At 48.4% G+C, this 13,734-nt stretch overlaps 1 protein-coding gene across 10 annotated transcripts in view; it reads left to right on the top strand.

Annotated features, from left to right (window-relative positions):
* DOCK9 (dedicator of cytokinesis 9) overlaps positions 1–13,734 on the top strand; it is a 335,677-nt gene that overhangs the window by 197,120 nt on the left and 124,823 nt on the right. For all 10 annotated transcript variants that reach the window (XM_084627447.1, XM_084627439.1, XM_084627444.1 and 7 more), the window contains exons 24-27: positions 1,400–1,515; positions 1,683–1,752; positions 1,862–1,987; positions 2,216–2,287. In XM_084627447.1, the coding sequence (XP_084483573.1) occupies positions 1,400–1,515; positions 1,683–1,752; positions 1,862–1,987; positions 2,216–2,287 (384 nt within the window). The remainder of the gene's footprint in view (positions 1–1,399; positions 1,516–1,682; positions 1,753–1,861; positions 1,988–2,215; positions 2,288–13,734) is intronic.

Here is a 13,734-nt window from a genome sequence, read left to right as displayed (position 1 = left end):
ACCTCAGGACGGGATGCAGAGATAAAATTTCTTGACACCTTAAATGACTGCTTCTTGGAGCAGCTAGTTCTGGAACCCACAAGAGGAGAGGCAGTTCTTGATTTACTCCTAAGTAGAGCACAAGATCAGATCCGAGAGGTGAATATAGCTGAACCGCTTGGTAATAGTGACCATAATATAATTAAATTGAACATCCCTGTAGCAGGGAAAAGACACAGTGGCCCAACACTGTAGCATTTAATTTCAGAAAGGGGAACGACACAAAAATGAGGAGGTTAGTTAAACAGAAATTAAAAGGTACAGCACCAAAAGTAAAATCCTTGCAAAGCTGCATGGAAACTTTTTAAAGACACCATAATAGAGGCTCAACTTAAATGTGTACCCCAAATTAAAAAACATAGTAACAGAACCAAAAAAGAGCCACCATAGCTAAACAACAAAGTAAAAGAAGCAGTGAGAGGCAAAAAGGCACCCTTTAAAAAGTGGAAGTTAAATCCTAGTGAGAAAAACAGAAAGGAGCCCAAACTCTGGCAAATGAAGTATCAAAATATAGTTAGGAAGGCCAAAAAAGGATTTGAAGAACAGCTAGCCAAAGACTCAAAAAGTAATAGTAAAAAAATGTTTGTGTATCAGAAGCAGGAAGCCTGCTAAATAACCAGTGGGGCCACTGGACAGTCGAGATGCCAAAGGAGCACTCAAGGGTAAGACCATGGCGGAGAAACTAAATGAATTCTTTACATCGGTCTTCACGATTGAGGATGTGAGGGAGATTCCCAAACCTGAGCCATTCTTTTTAGGTGACAAATCTGAGGACCTGTTCCAGATTGAGGTGTCATTAGAGGAGGTTTTGAAACAAATTGATAAACTAAACAGTAATAAGGCACCAGGACCAGATGGTATTCACCCGAGAATTCTGAAGGAACTCCGATGTGAAATTGCAAGACTACTAACTAGTCTGTAACCTATCATTTAAATCAGTTTCTGTACCAAATGGCTGGAGGGTAGTTAATGTGACGCCAAGTTTTAAAAAGGGCTCCAGAGGTGACTCCGGCAATTACAGGCTGGTAAGTCTGACTTCAGTACCAGGCAAGCTGGTTGAACTATAGTAAAGATCAAAATTGTCAGTTGCATAGATGAACATAATTTGTTGGGGAATAGTCAACATTGGAATTCTTTGAGGGGGTCAACAAGCATGTGGACAAGAGGGTGAATATAGTGTATTTAGATTTTCAAAAAGCCTTATAATTTCCCAGATCCTCCTTTTCCCCCTTTCTTTGAAGGGGAAAGTTCTTTTTCTAAGAACGTAGTTCTCCAAGTAGATTGTAGAGGAGTTTTGAAAATAATGTTAAATGGCTTGACTACAAGGAAGTAATATTACTACTCTATTTCTTTCTCTTAGAGTCTTCATGCTATGGAGAGCCATGTGATGATAGCTTTCCTGCCTACAATTCTAAACCAATTGTTTAGAGTTCTCACTAGAACTACTCAAGAGGAAGTTACAGTCAATGTGACAAGGTAAAGAATTTAAGTGGTCCAGTGTGTTTAAATGATTAATGGTTTGTGCCCATGTGAGATTTCTCCATGTGGTAGTAAGTTGCAGAAATGAACTGATCTGTAATCAAAGTAAACATTTTTGTTACAGCAGAACATAATGTTTATTGTTCATTTCTATCTTTTTTTAGGGTTATTATCCATATTGTTGCACAGTGCCACGAAGAAGGATTGGATATCTACTTGAGGTCATATGTCAAGGTATACAAAATAAAGCAATTTGTTTGCTTCTTTAAAACTAATCACATTAAAAATAGTTGCATTTATTTAAAATTCCACATGTTACATTCTGTTTCCTTTTTCCGGCAAGTATGCTTATAAAGCTGAGCCTTATATTGCTTCTGATTATAAGACTGTACATGAAGAACTGACCAAATCCATGACAACAATTCTTAAACCATCTGCTGACTTTCTTACAAGCAACAAGCTGCTTAAGGTATTTGTCAAAAAACTTTTCCTTTTTCCTTCTTGTTTCTAATAAAGTAGAGCCTAATCCTCAGAACTGAACCGTTAAGAAACAATATGTCATCTCTTTCCTAGCAGATGTTGTAAATAGTTAATTGCATCCAGGTTGTCATTGGCTGCAAAAAGACTAATTTAGTTTTGGAAATTTTAGACTAGTTTTGCAGTTTTATATAACGCAATAATTTCGTTTTCTTTTCAGTATTCGTGGTTTTTCTTTGAAGTTCTGATAAAATCAATGGCTCAGCATTTGATAGAAAACACTAAAATAAAGGTATGTAGACTTATATTTAGATCATTAAGAGCCTTTTATAGCACAGCCTCCCCCTTCATCAGTTTTTATTACATGTTTTTGCTGTATATAAGAACACTAACTAGAGTTAAATTAAATGACTTAAAACTTTGTTAACCCAGAGTTAAGGTTTCCTGGCAATAGTTTGTGCACTTCCAGAACACTGCGTTCAACAAAACTCAAACTTGTTAAAACCAGGAAATAGTGTTAAAGGTACACATCTGTGCAACCTTAACTCTGCCTCCCTGAAGCAGGTAAGAGCCACTGATGATTATTTGCATATACTCCAGCTGTATTCACTGTGTTAGGTGTAGCTGTAGTGAATGGTAGAGAAATAAGATAGAGCAGCTTGGAAGAGTTGTAATTGTGATACGAGACAAATGAGGGGACCGTGTCTCTCTGGGGATGTGTGTGAGGCCCTCTCCCGACCCCTGTGTGTGTGTGTGTGATCAAAGGAAAGGTGCATGCTACTGTGAGAGATCTAGTATGCTTCCTTTCAGCATTGCATTGTGTAGAAATCAGGTGGGAGATTAAATTCAGACCACACTAATGAGGTATAAGTGAAAGTATAGTCTTAGATGTCATTGTGTACATAAGGGTAAAGGTGTTGTAAAAGGGATTGAAGAGACTTGTAAAATTTAGCAGGTGTGTTCTTTCTGTGGAGCAGGCTTAACTGTAGAAGTGTAAATGCCTCTTGTTCTTGTACAGGGCAAAGGCAGAGAGTGTGTGTGTGTGTGTAATAGGTGTATTGGGGCATCACTCAAAGAGGGCAGAGTTAGCGTTCTGTGGATGCATACCTTAACTCTATATTTCCTAGTTTTCACAAGTTTGAGTTTTTCTGAACTCTGTGTTCTGGAAGGGCACAAGCTATCGCCAGGCAAACTTAACTATGGATTAACTAAGTTTTTTTACCATTTAATTTTCTGGTTTTGAGAAAACAAAAAGAGAAAAATGCTGTTGGTAGTTTTTAATGGTCCTATAGATGTGCACTTCAGACACTCTTATGAGCAAATAATGTTAATAATACCTAGTTCTTACAAAGTGATTTTCATCAGTAGATCTCAAGGAGAGAAACGTCATTATTCCCTTTGTACACATGGAGATAGTGAGGCACAAAGAGCTGAAGTGACTTGGCCAAAGTCCTCTAGCAGGCTAGTGGCAGAACTGGGAACAGAACCCAGGTTTTCTAAGTCCCAGTCCACTGTCCTACCTGCTAGGTCACACATTTGCTGTATGAGTCCCAAGTACACTTTGTTGCAGTAGAATGGGGATAATATATGTATGAGTCCTCATACTGCTGTATGAGTCCTCTCCCCTGTACACTTTGTTTAAGTAGAATGGGGATAATGGATGTGCTTTGAAATGTTTGAAGTGTGTAGTTGCTAATAAGCTGCTGAGAGAAATCTTAGACATGGTCTGGGTCCCGAGAGCGTGACAGTTGTATTACATGGTGGTTACAGTAAATTTAAGCTTGTGATTGGTGACTGTTATGCCTCCCTCCCTCCCTCACTATTCCCCACAACATGTACTCTCCCAGCCAGACAGCTCACCCTCCCCTACCAGTCCAATTAAGCAATTTATATTTTATAAGCCAGATGCACAACACACTTGTGCACACACATACAAAATACATACAAAAAGGTAGAATCTGTGAACTTTGAAGAAAAGCTTTTGTTTTGGAAGGAAGGCATGGGGGCGGTATCTCAGGTACCTCTTACTCAAATTACGCTAAATTTTAAAAACTTAACCATACCCCATGGCCCCATAGTGACACAGTAACTATCAAGACAATCCAGGTACGCATTTGGATGGTAGAACACTTAGAAAAATCGTTCTTTAAACAGAAAACATTTTCTCAGTCTTAACTTCAACAGAGCTCTGCTATACTATTTATGAAATTAATCATCATCAAATGCTTAGCTACATGGGGGTCTGCAGCAAAAGGTAATCCCTGCAAGTAGAGGAGATTTTGAGAGGTGTGAATGTGATGGTCTCAGCTGAATGAGAACACCCTATGAAGATTAATACATCTCAGAACAATAGCTCTGAGATGTGTCAACTCCTCTATTCATATCAGTAGTTGTTCCCCTTCCCTGTCCGGTGCTGGATAGTCTGTGAGATCCATCAGGCATGTCCATTCTCAACTCCTTACCCCGTGTCAGAAACATGTTTTTGGCTCATGATCCCAGGATGCATATTCTCATCTGTCCACCCAGTGGGAAGGGCTTTTCCAGATCCTGGTTCACATGAGGGACAGGGAAAGGGCAAGCACCCCCAAGTCCCAGCTCGCATGGTAGAATAGGGAGAGGGACTCAGGTAACCCCTGAAGGGCAAGGGACACCACAGAACCTTTCACACAAGAGGGAGATAGGGGTATTACGGGGGGGTCAGACCACAGTAGATGGGCAGCACCCCACCTCCCAACAAAATTCTGGGACACAGGAGGGGACAATGTGGGGATGACAGGAGCCCCTGCTCCTATTCACCTCCTGTCACTCACCCCCGTGTCCCCTTTCCCAGTATCCATCCTCTCCTCCTGCTTCACCAAGCTCCCACCCATTGCCATCACCTGACCCCCTCCCTACTCATAATCACCCCTCCCTTTGCTGCACCCCAAACCCTTCTCCCCCTATTGTCACCTATTGTTCCACCGTTAATCACCCTCTCATCCCAGTGAGAATGTACATATATAAATTATTTTGTTTTTAAAATAGTTTCATTGGCTACTGAATATTCTGCTGTACTCAGATTATATTTCCCCCAAAGAGGAAACACCCTTTGACAGAAGCAGATTTGAGCAACATGTCTCCTTTTTTAAACTTCAGATTTCTGCCTCGCCTGGATGTTGCTCAGGTTCAATGACTGTAACATTCCCCCTTGAGCTATTCAGGTCCTGAGAGTCATAGCTAGCTTTCAACCCCATTAACCGCTATCTCTGCACATGCACCGTGTAATCCATTTAGCATGTGAGCCTTAAAACTGCTCAGTGCCCGCCTAACAGGAAAACCAAACTCCTTGGCTAATAACATTGTAATTTGATTTCCTCCATAGGGCTAGTAGGTGGCATGCACTTTGTTGGGGTACCTCTCGAGCATTTGAGACTCCGATGCAATGATCTGAGCCATAGTTTGACCTCTTATCTGTGCACAAAAAAAGTTGCAAAAATATTTCAACCTTTAGAAAAGCTGTTTTTGTCCAGGGGCTGCATCTTGGAAATCTCTTGATCAAATGGCTCCACATTTGGTTCAGTAACTGAACCCCACACCGTCATGCGGCACACCAAATTTGAAGGCAATCCAAGTAACCATGTGGATTATATAGCACTTTAAAACAGTCAAGCTTTACACAGAAAGCTGGTCTTGTCCTTAACTGTGGCAGAGCTGGCACTCCGCCACAGTAAGAAAAAATATAGAAGTGGGTACGGGAGAGAGAGTAATGTTTTACTTTTGCTCGTTGCTTTGTTGTAAGAAAACTCTGAGAAAAAGAGAAACAAACCATAAGAAAAGAGGGAAAGATGACACATAGCAGAACATAGCACATCAGACAGAAAAGTACCATACAGAGCCAGAAAATTATCATAGCAATTATATCAGTCTAAACAGTCTTTGAGCGACTAGACTCACCTATACACATCACCATTCCTTATTATATTGTTGCATGTGTATATTCTTCTTTGAGTGATTGCTCATGTGTATTCCACAATAGGTGTGTGTGCTCGCCATGTGCACTGGTGCTGGAAGTTTTTCCCCTAGCAGTACCTGTAGGGGGAAGTGCCTTCCTGGCGCGGTATAAGGGGAGCTGCGCGCCTCCCCCACCCTCAGTTCCCTCTTGCCGCCAGTGAAGGTGCATCAGAACTGCTCTGCTCCAGCTTTGTTGTAGCTCGTCCCCAGAACTGTTAGTTCATTCAGTGTTGGTACCTGTAGCTAGTTAGCTGTTTAGTTAGTCAGTGAGCCCAGGCCGGGACATGCCCCGCTTCCCGGGGTTTAAGTCATGTGGCTCTTCTAGGCATTCTGTGCCAAGAAGTGACCTGCACACAGACTGTTTGCACTGTTCGGGAGAAACCCATATCAGCGAAAGGTGCAAGATTTGCAAGTCGTTTAAGTCTCGGACCAAAAGAGAAAGGGACATCAGGCTCCATGCCATCCTGATGGAGTCGGTGCTGATCCTGACTTTGTCTCACCACTCCAAACCAGTACCTGGCACCGCGGCGTCGGTACACGGCGACTCTCCAGTGCCATCGACCAGTCGGCACCGCTCCACATCCACAGGTTACACCAAGAGGGCCAGGAAGACTCCCTCTTCTCAGCGGCACCGAGGGAAGTCTGGGACAGAGGATAGGCCGATGTCGGGCAGTCCTCGATCCCCACTGGGCCCCAGGCCTCCGACTCACGTTGAGCGGAGTAGCCCAGCCCCTTCGGAACAGGCCTCTCTGGATGTCCGGATGCCATCTACGCCTGAAGCCCTCCAGCCAGCCCAGGATGTAACGTCCATGCCGGTGCCCGGAGCGCCGCCAATGTCAGCCCCACGCTCTGGAGGCAAGCCGCTGTTGGGATCGCCGCAGTTGCCTCCAGCCCGGTCTCGGTCGAGGGAACGTTCCCGATACCGTTCACCACTCAGCGACCGCTCAGGGCAGAGTCCATGTGCATCGCCCTCGACACCGACCAGACTGTCTGGCTGGGTTCTGTCAGGCCAGGACTCTCGACACCGCTCGTCCTCAAGGACCGAATATCGACGGGACCATTGCGGGCCTCTCCAACGGTCCTTGTCTCGGAGAGGGTACTGCAGTCGGTCACAGCACGGTCGTCAACGCCATTCCCGCTCGGACTCCTGCTCCAAGTCTTCACCAAGGCACCACAGCCCCAGGCATCGATCACCGTCGCAGGTCCGCCCGTCGAGGACATTTGCAGAGCAGCTGTTACTGTCTGTACCGGTCCTCCTCATCAAGATCGCCTTCATAGATCCCGGCACCGCCACTCCTCCCAGTCCAGAGATAGCAGCAGATCTTATGCCAACCCGGTCTCCGTTCGTAGCTGTTCTTCAATGGGCCAGGCCAGCCAACCCGAACAGCTGGCCCCACCAGTGCCACAGCAGGTACAGTGGCACTGAGCATCGTGGCCAGTCCAATGGTACCAGTGGGCGCCGTGGCCTCTGGTGCAGCCCGCAGTGGGAGCTTGCTCGGTGGCCGGGGCGTCGGAAGCACCATCAGCCTCCCTCTCCAGACCCCCGAGAAAGGAGTCGGTGGGACGTACATCCTCAGCACCGTGCCCAGAGTCAGACCAGGTGGTGGACCCTCTGGTGCTGGCCGACACCCAGAGCACTGTACTGGCCTCCTTGCCCCGCCCGCAGGAGGACTTCAGGGCCCACCAAGAACTCTTAAAGAGGGTGGCAGCAAGCCTCCACCTCCAAGCAGAGGAGATGGAGGAGCCCTTAGACTTCCTGTTTAACGTGTTGTCCTCATCGGCACCGGGTATGGTGGCCCTGCCTCTCCATGTAGGGGTGGCTTAGATTTCAAATGCCCTGTGGCAAACACCACCCTCGTTGGCCCCCATCTCTAAAAAGGCGGAACACAAGTACTTTGTACTCACTGAAGGGCATGAGTACCTGTAGACCCACCTGGCGCCCAACTCCCTGGTGGTCGAGTTGGTCAACTACAGGGAACAGCAAGGTCAACCAGCCCCAACCCCAAAGAACAAAGACTCTTGGAGACTGGACTCTTTCAGAAGGAAAATTTATTAGTCTTCGAGCTTCCAGTTACGAGTGGCAAACCATCAGGCTCTTCTGGGCCGGTATGAATTCAGTCTGTGGGGCTCCCTGCCCAAGTTTGAGGACTCCCTCCAGGAGTGCAATAGGAAGGAGTTCAGGGCGCTAGTGGAGGAAGGGGTAGCAGCCGCTAGGGCATCCCTGCAGGCAGCCTCAGATGCTGTGGCCATGGCCACACGATCAGTGGCCTCCGCAGTGTCCATGAGACGGGCGTCATGGCTCCTGCTCTCTGGGCTGTCCAGCGGGGCGTAGTTTTCCATGCAGGATCTCCGGTTTGACAGGAAGGCTATGTTTGCGGAGGAAACGGATACAAGCCTGCATGGCATGAAAGACTTTTGCACGACTCTCCAGACTCTGGGCCTCTGTCCCGGCTCCGGCAAAACCTAAGTTCAAGCTGCAGCAGACTCCTGCCCAGGCTGCCCTCCTGAAGTATGAGGCCGTCCATAAGAAGCAGCGAGACTATAAGAGACGCCCTCAGAGGCAGTCTCGGCCTACCCTGCAGCCTGGGTCCTCCAAGGGCAAGCAGGCGGAGAAAAGGCATTTTTGACGGGAGGCTTGGGGGCACACTGCCAGTCCTCACCAGGGATCCACCCCCAATAAAGCTCCCCTTCTCCAACTGGTTGTGTGCTTTCCTCCCAGAATGGTCACGGTGAACCTTGGACCGATGGGTCCTCAACACCATCTCCCGGAGTTACATCCTCCAGTTTACTTCCTCCCCCCCAACCACCCCCGTCCCTCTTGGGGGACCCCGCACATGAAATGCTGCTTGAGCAGAAGGTGGGGTGGCTCCTAGGACTAGGAACGATAGAGGTGGTGCCTGAGGAGTTCATAGGCAAGGGGTATTACACCTGTTATTGCCTTATCCCGAAGGCCAAAGCGGGGCTCAGGTCCATCCGGGAACTGCGAGGTCTGAACCGGTACATGGTGAAACTCAAGTTCCGCATGGTCTCCCTGGCCTCCATCATCTCCTCCCTAGATCCAGGGGACTGGTACGCTGCCCTTGATCTACAGAACGTGTACTTCCACGTCCACGTATTCGAGGGGCACAGGAGCTTCCTCCATTTTGTGGTGGGACAGAATCATTACCAATTCACGGTCCTCCCGTTTGGTCTGTCCATTGCCTCCAGGATGTTTACAAAATGCATGTCGGTGATAGCAGCCTACCTCAGATGACAGGGGGGTCCAGATATTTCCCTGTCTGGACGATTGGCTTGTCAAGGGCACCTCCCGGTTGCAGGTGAGGGATCACATGGCACTCCTCCTGTCCACGTGCACCGCCTTGGGCCTGTTGGTAAAGAACACCAAGTAAGTCCACATTCGTCCCGGTCCAACGTATAGAGTTTATCGGGGCACTCCTGGATGCAGTGTCGGCCAGCGCCTCTCTCCTCCCAGACAGAGTCGAGACTCTGAAAGGTCTCATCGACTCAGTCACAAGGTTCCCGGTGACAACAGCCAGGGTTTGCCTGCAACTCTTAGGCCACATGTCGGCTTGCACATATGTGGTCCGTTACGCCAGACTCAGGATGAGGCCCCTCCAGCTCTGGTTGGCCTCAAAGTTCTCCCAGGCCACGGACAGGATGGACAAGGTCCGCACCATGCTGGACTCTGTGATCACCTCCCTTCGGTGGTGGTCCGCCCCAAACAACATGCCTCCTTTTTTAGGGACAGGGCCCCATCATTGGAGCTGGTGTCCGATGCGTCGGACCTGGGTTGGGGGCTCCATGTGGGGAACTTTCAGACCCAAGGCCTGTGGTCGGCTCAAGACTTGAACCTACATATAAATGTCAGGGAGCTGAGGGCGGTGGGTCTGGCATGCCTGGCCTTCCACTCTCACCTGGAAGGCAAGGTAGTCAGGGTCCTCACAGACAACGTGGCCTCGATGTTCTATATCAACAGGTAAGGCGGGGCCCGATCCTTTGCCCTCTGCCACAAAGCCCTCAGGTTGTGGGACTTCTGTATAGCCCACGACATCCACCTGAAGGCCTTCCACCTTCTGGGCGCCCGGAACGAGAGGTTGGATCGCTTGAGCAGGGACTTTTCCTCGCAACACGAGTGGTCCCTCCACCCGGAAGTGGCCCACCGGATCTTCCAAAGGTGGGGAACTCCCCAGGTGGACCTATTCGTGAATTGACAGAAGTGGTGATGCCCCTGGTTCTGCTCCGGGGGGGGGGGGCCTTAAGGAGGGGCCCTATCTCTGATGCCTTTTTCCTGTCCTGGTCAGGCCGGCTTCTCTACGCCTTTCCCCGTTCCCTCTAATCAGCAGGGTCCTGGACAGATTGGAAGACAGATAGGGCCCGGATCCTCCTGATTGCCCCGGCTTGGCCCAGGCAGCGTTGGTATGGGGCCATCATGGGCCTGGCGGTAGCTCCACCATGGCTGTTGCCCCTCCGCCCAGACCTGCTCTCTCAGGACCAGGGCCGCCTCCTCCATCCCAACCTAGTGGCGCTTCACCTCACGCTTCACCTCACGGCTCAGTGGTTAGGCGGAGAGGAAAGGACGTGCTCAGAACAGGTTCAGCACGTCCTACTCGAAAGTCGATGGCCCTCCACTTGCTGTGCTTATTTGGTGAAGTGGTCCCGGTTCTCTAGATGGGCGGCGGATCAGGTCTCCCTGGTGGTGGCCCTGATCCAGCTTATCCTTGATTACCTCTTCCACCTGAGGGCCCAGGGCCTGGCGCCCTTGTCAGTCAAGGTGCACCTGGCAGCCATATCGGCCTTCCATCCTCCGGTGCAAGGGCACATGGTATTTTCCCATGTTATGACTGGCTGGTTCCTTAAGGGGTTGGACCATCTTTTTCTGTATTCTAGACCCCCGGTCCTGCAGTGGGACCTAAACCTGGTGTTGGCTTATCTCATGGGGTTCCCGTTTGAACCACTGGCCACGTGCTCCTGGTCTCACCTCTCGTGGAAGGTGGCTTTCCTGGTTGCAATCGCGTTGGCCATGGCGGCTCGGAGCTCAGGGCCCTGACCTCCGAGCCTCCATACACGGTTTTTCATAAGGACATGGTCCAGCTCCGCCCACACCACACATTCGTCCTGAAGGTGGTCTCCGTCTACCACATGGGTCAGGACATTTTTCTCCCGGTCCTCTTCCCAAAGCCTCACGCGTCCAGTGAGGAGCACCATCTCCACATGCTCAGTGTGCGGCGGACTCTGGCTTTCTACCTTGAGCGGACCAAACCGTTCAGAAAGTCCTTGCAACTGTTCGTCACCTCGGCTGAGCATGCGAGGGGCCAGCCGATTTCCACTCAGCAGCTTTCCAATTGGATCACTTCATGATTCCACTCCTGCTATGAGCTGACAGGTGTCCTCCATGCCTTCATGGCCCACGTCCCCATCCAGGACATATGTAGGGCCGCCACGTGGTCTTCGGTTCACATGTTCACCTTGCACTATGCGATTGTCCGCCAAACCAGGGATTATGCTGGGTTCGGCAGGGCTCTCCTCCGTCCTGGGAACTTGTGAACTCCTACCCACCTCCAACCGATAGAGCTTGGAATCACCTATTGTGGAATACACATGAGCAATCACTCGAAGAAGAAAAGACAGTTACCTTTTCCATAACTGGTGTTCTTCGAGATGTGTTATTCCACATCCCACCCTCCTTCCCCTCTGTCAGAGTTGTCTGGCAAGAAGGAACTGAGGGTGGGGGAAGCGCGGAGCTCCCCTTATACTGCGCCAGGCAGGCGTCACTCCAGGGGTTGCAGAGGGCGCTCCCCCCATGGGTACTGGTAGGGGAAAAACTTCTGGCACTGGTGCACGTGGCGAGCACGCACACCTGTTGTGGAATAGATATGAAGAACACATCTCGAAGAACACCAGTTATGGAAAAGGTAACTGTCTTTTATGACAGAGACCAGAGGCAAAACAGGCAGGATCAGGATCTTGTTATGCAAAAAACACAGTCTGTCCCCTGAAGAGCCCAACTAGTTATGTTTTTAAAGGACTCAGAGAGAGAGAAAAGAAAAATGCAAACAGGTGTGTTTTTTTTGCGGGGGGCAGGTTTGGCCTTTTCCCTCTCTTACATGCTATACACAGCTGCAATATCATTAAATTCACTGTACCAATTTTCTGTCCTGGAAGCTGTAGGTGTTTTAGCACCAGACATTTTGCTACCAGTGAGGCTTGTAAGAAGCCATGGTTTTGTGATTCATTGGGATCTGTTGGTTGGTGTGCCCAATATAAACAATTCTGGTTAAAACAAATAAGCTGTGTCTACAGTAGCACTTTTGTCAGTAAAAACACACTCCTGACCGACATAAATTTCACTGATAGAAGTGACGGTGTGGACAGCATTATGTCAAACGTTGTTTCTTATGCTCTCCTGCTGACATAGATGCTGTTGCTCACTGGGGAGTGGTTTAATTATGCCAGCATGGGAGACCTTACAGCAGTGCAGCTGCAGCGGTACAGCTGTGCCACTGTAAGGTCTTTAGTATAGACATATATCCTATTTGAGATGTACTTTGAGATATACATTTTATACTTGTCTAATTTTGTTTCTCTGTTGTATGATAAGTAAGATCCTTAAATGCTAGTTCCATTTGTTTTAAGTGCCTCTGGACATTTTTTTTTTTTTTTTTTAACTGTGGCTTTCTTTGATTCAGTTCTGGCATATTGCCTAATTTTTTTTTTTGTTTTAACAAACATAGATTACATTATGAAATTGGTAAAAATTGATTGATTTGTAGTATTCCCAAAATAGATATGTTTGAAAGTCAGCTTTTTACAGCTATTCCTCATATGTCTTTAAAGTGTTATTGTGGGTAAGAATAGAACACCCTTTTCTGTTACATTATTGGTTTGCCTCCAAATGTTGGGGTTGAATTATCCAAGCATATTGAAACTTCCTCTAGTAGGGGATAAAATGTTAGTTTTACTGCTAAATAAAACCAGACTCTTTTGATACCCCCCCAATAATTGGTGATGTTTTCTGTGTACATCTATAACCTATGGTACCTAAGCAGCAACAGAGGGAATGGTATGGAAGGGAATGGCTTGCTTTTCTTTATGGATCCACATTGGGTGCCTTATGTACTATGACTAGGACAGTGTCCATAGGAGACCTGTCTCAAGAGAAAACCATGTAATACATTGTGTCCTCGGGTATTACTCCTAGGGGGATTCTATGCTGATGTGGGGGCGCAAAATTCATATGGCCCTCATTTTCCTGTGCCCCCTCCACACAGAAAAATGTAAAAAAAAAATTGGTTGGGGGACACGCGCCTCTGCCCAGGCAGCGGGTCTGTTTCAACATGCCTGGAGCAACCTCAGAGACGGGGAAGGGGGACTGGGCGTTTGTGCGTGCCATTGACTGTACTCCTGGGGGGATTCTGCAGGACTGCTCGCCTGCAGCAGAAAACACCCCCCCACCCCCACGATTTCTTGCTTTTCCCTGCAGAAAACAGCAGGGAAGCCTCGGGGTGGGGGGGGGGGGACCATGAGTGCAGTTTTGGGAGGGATTGCTCCCCAAACAAAGGCGAGGCATGGAGGGGGCACACAAGATTATGTGCCACTGCCCCCTCCCTCCTCATTTCTACAAATGCAGAGCTGCCCAACTTGGAGGCTGCCTCTCATCTTGGGCTCTGCTGCCTCTCATCTTGGGCTCTGCTGACTCTGCAGCTGAACGCAGCTTCCTGGGTCCTCTTGCCAGTGGTGCTGCCCTTCTGT

Source organism: Lepidochelys olivacea (genome assembly GCF_965140295.1).
Source record: "Lepidochelys olivacea isolate rLepOli2 genome assembly, chromosome: 1".
Lineage (NCBI taxonomy): Eukaryota > Metazoa > Chordata > Testudines > Cheloniidae > Lepidochelys > Lepidochelys olivacea.
This window is presented reverse-complemented; position numbering and strand designations above follow the sequence as displayed.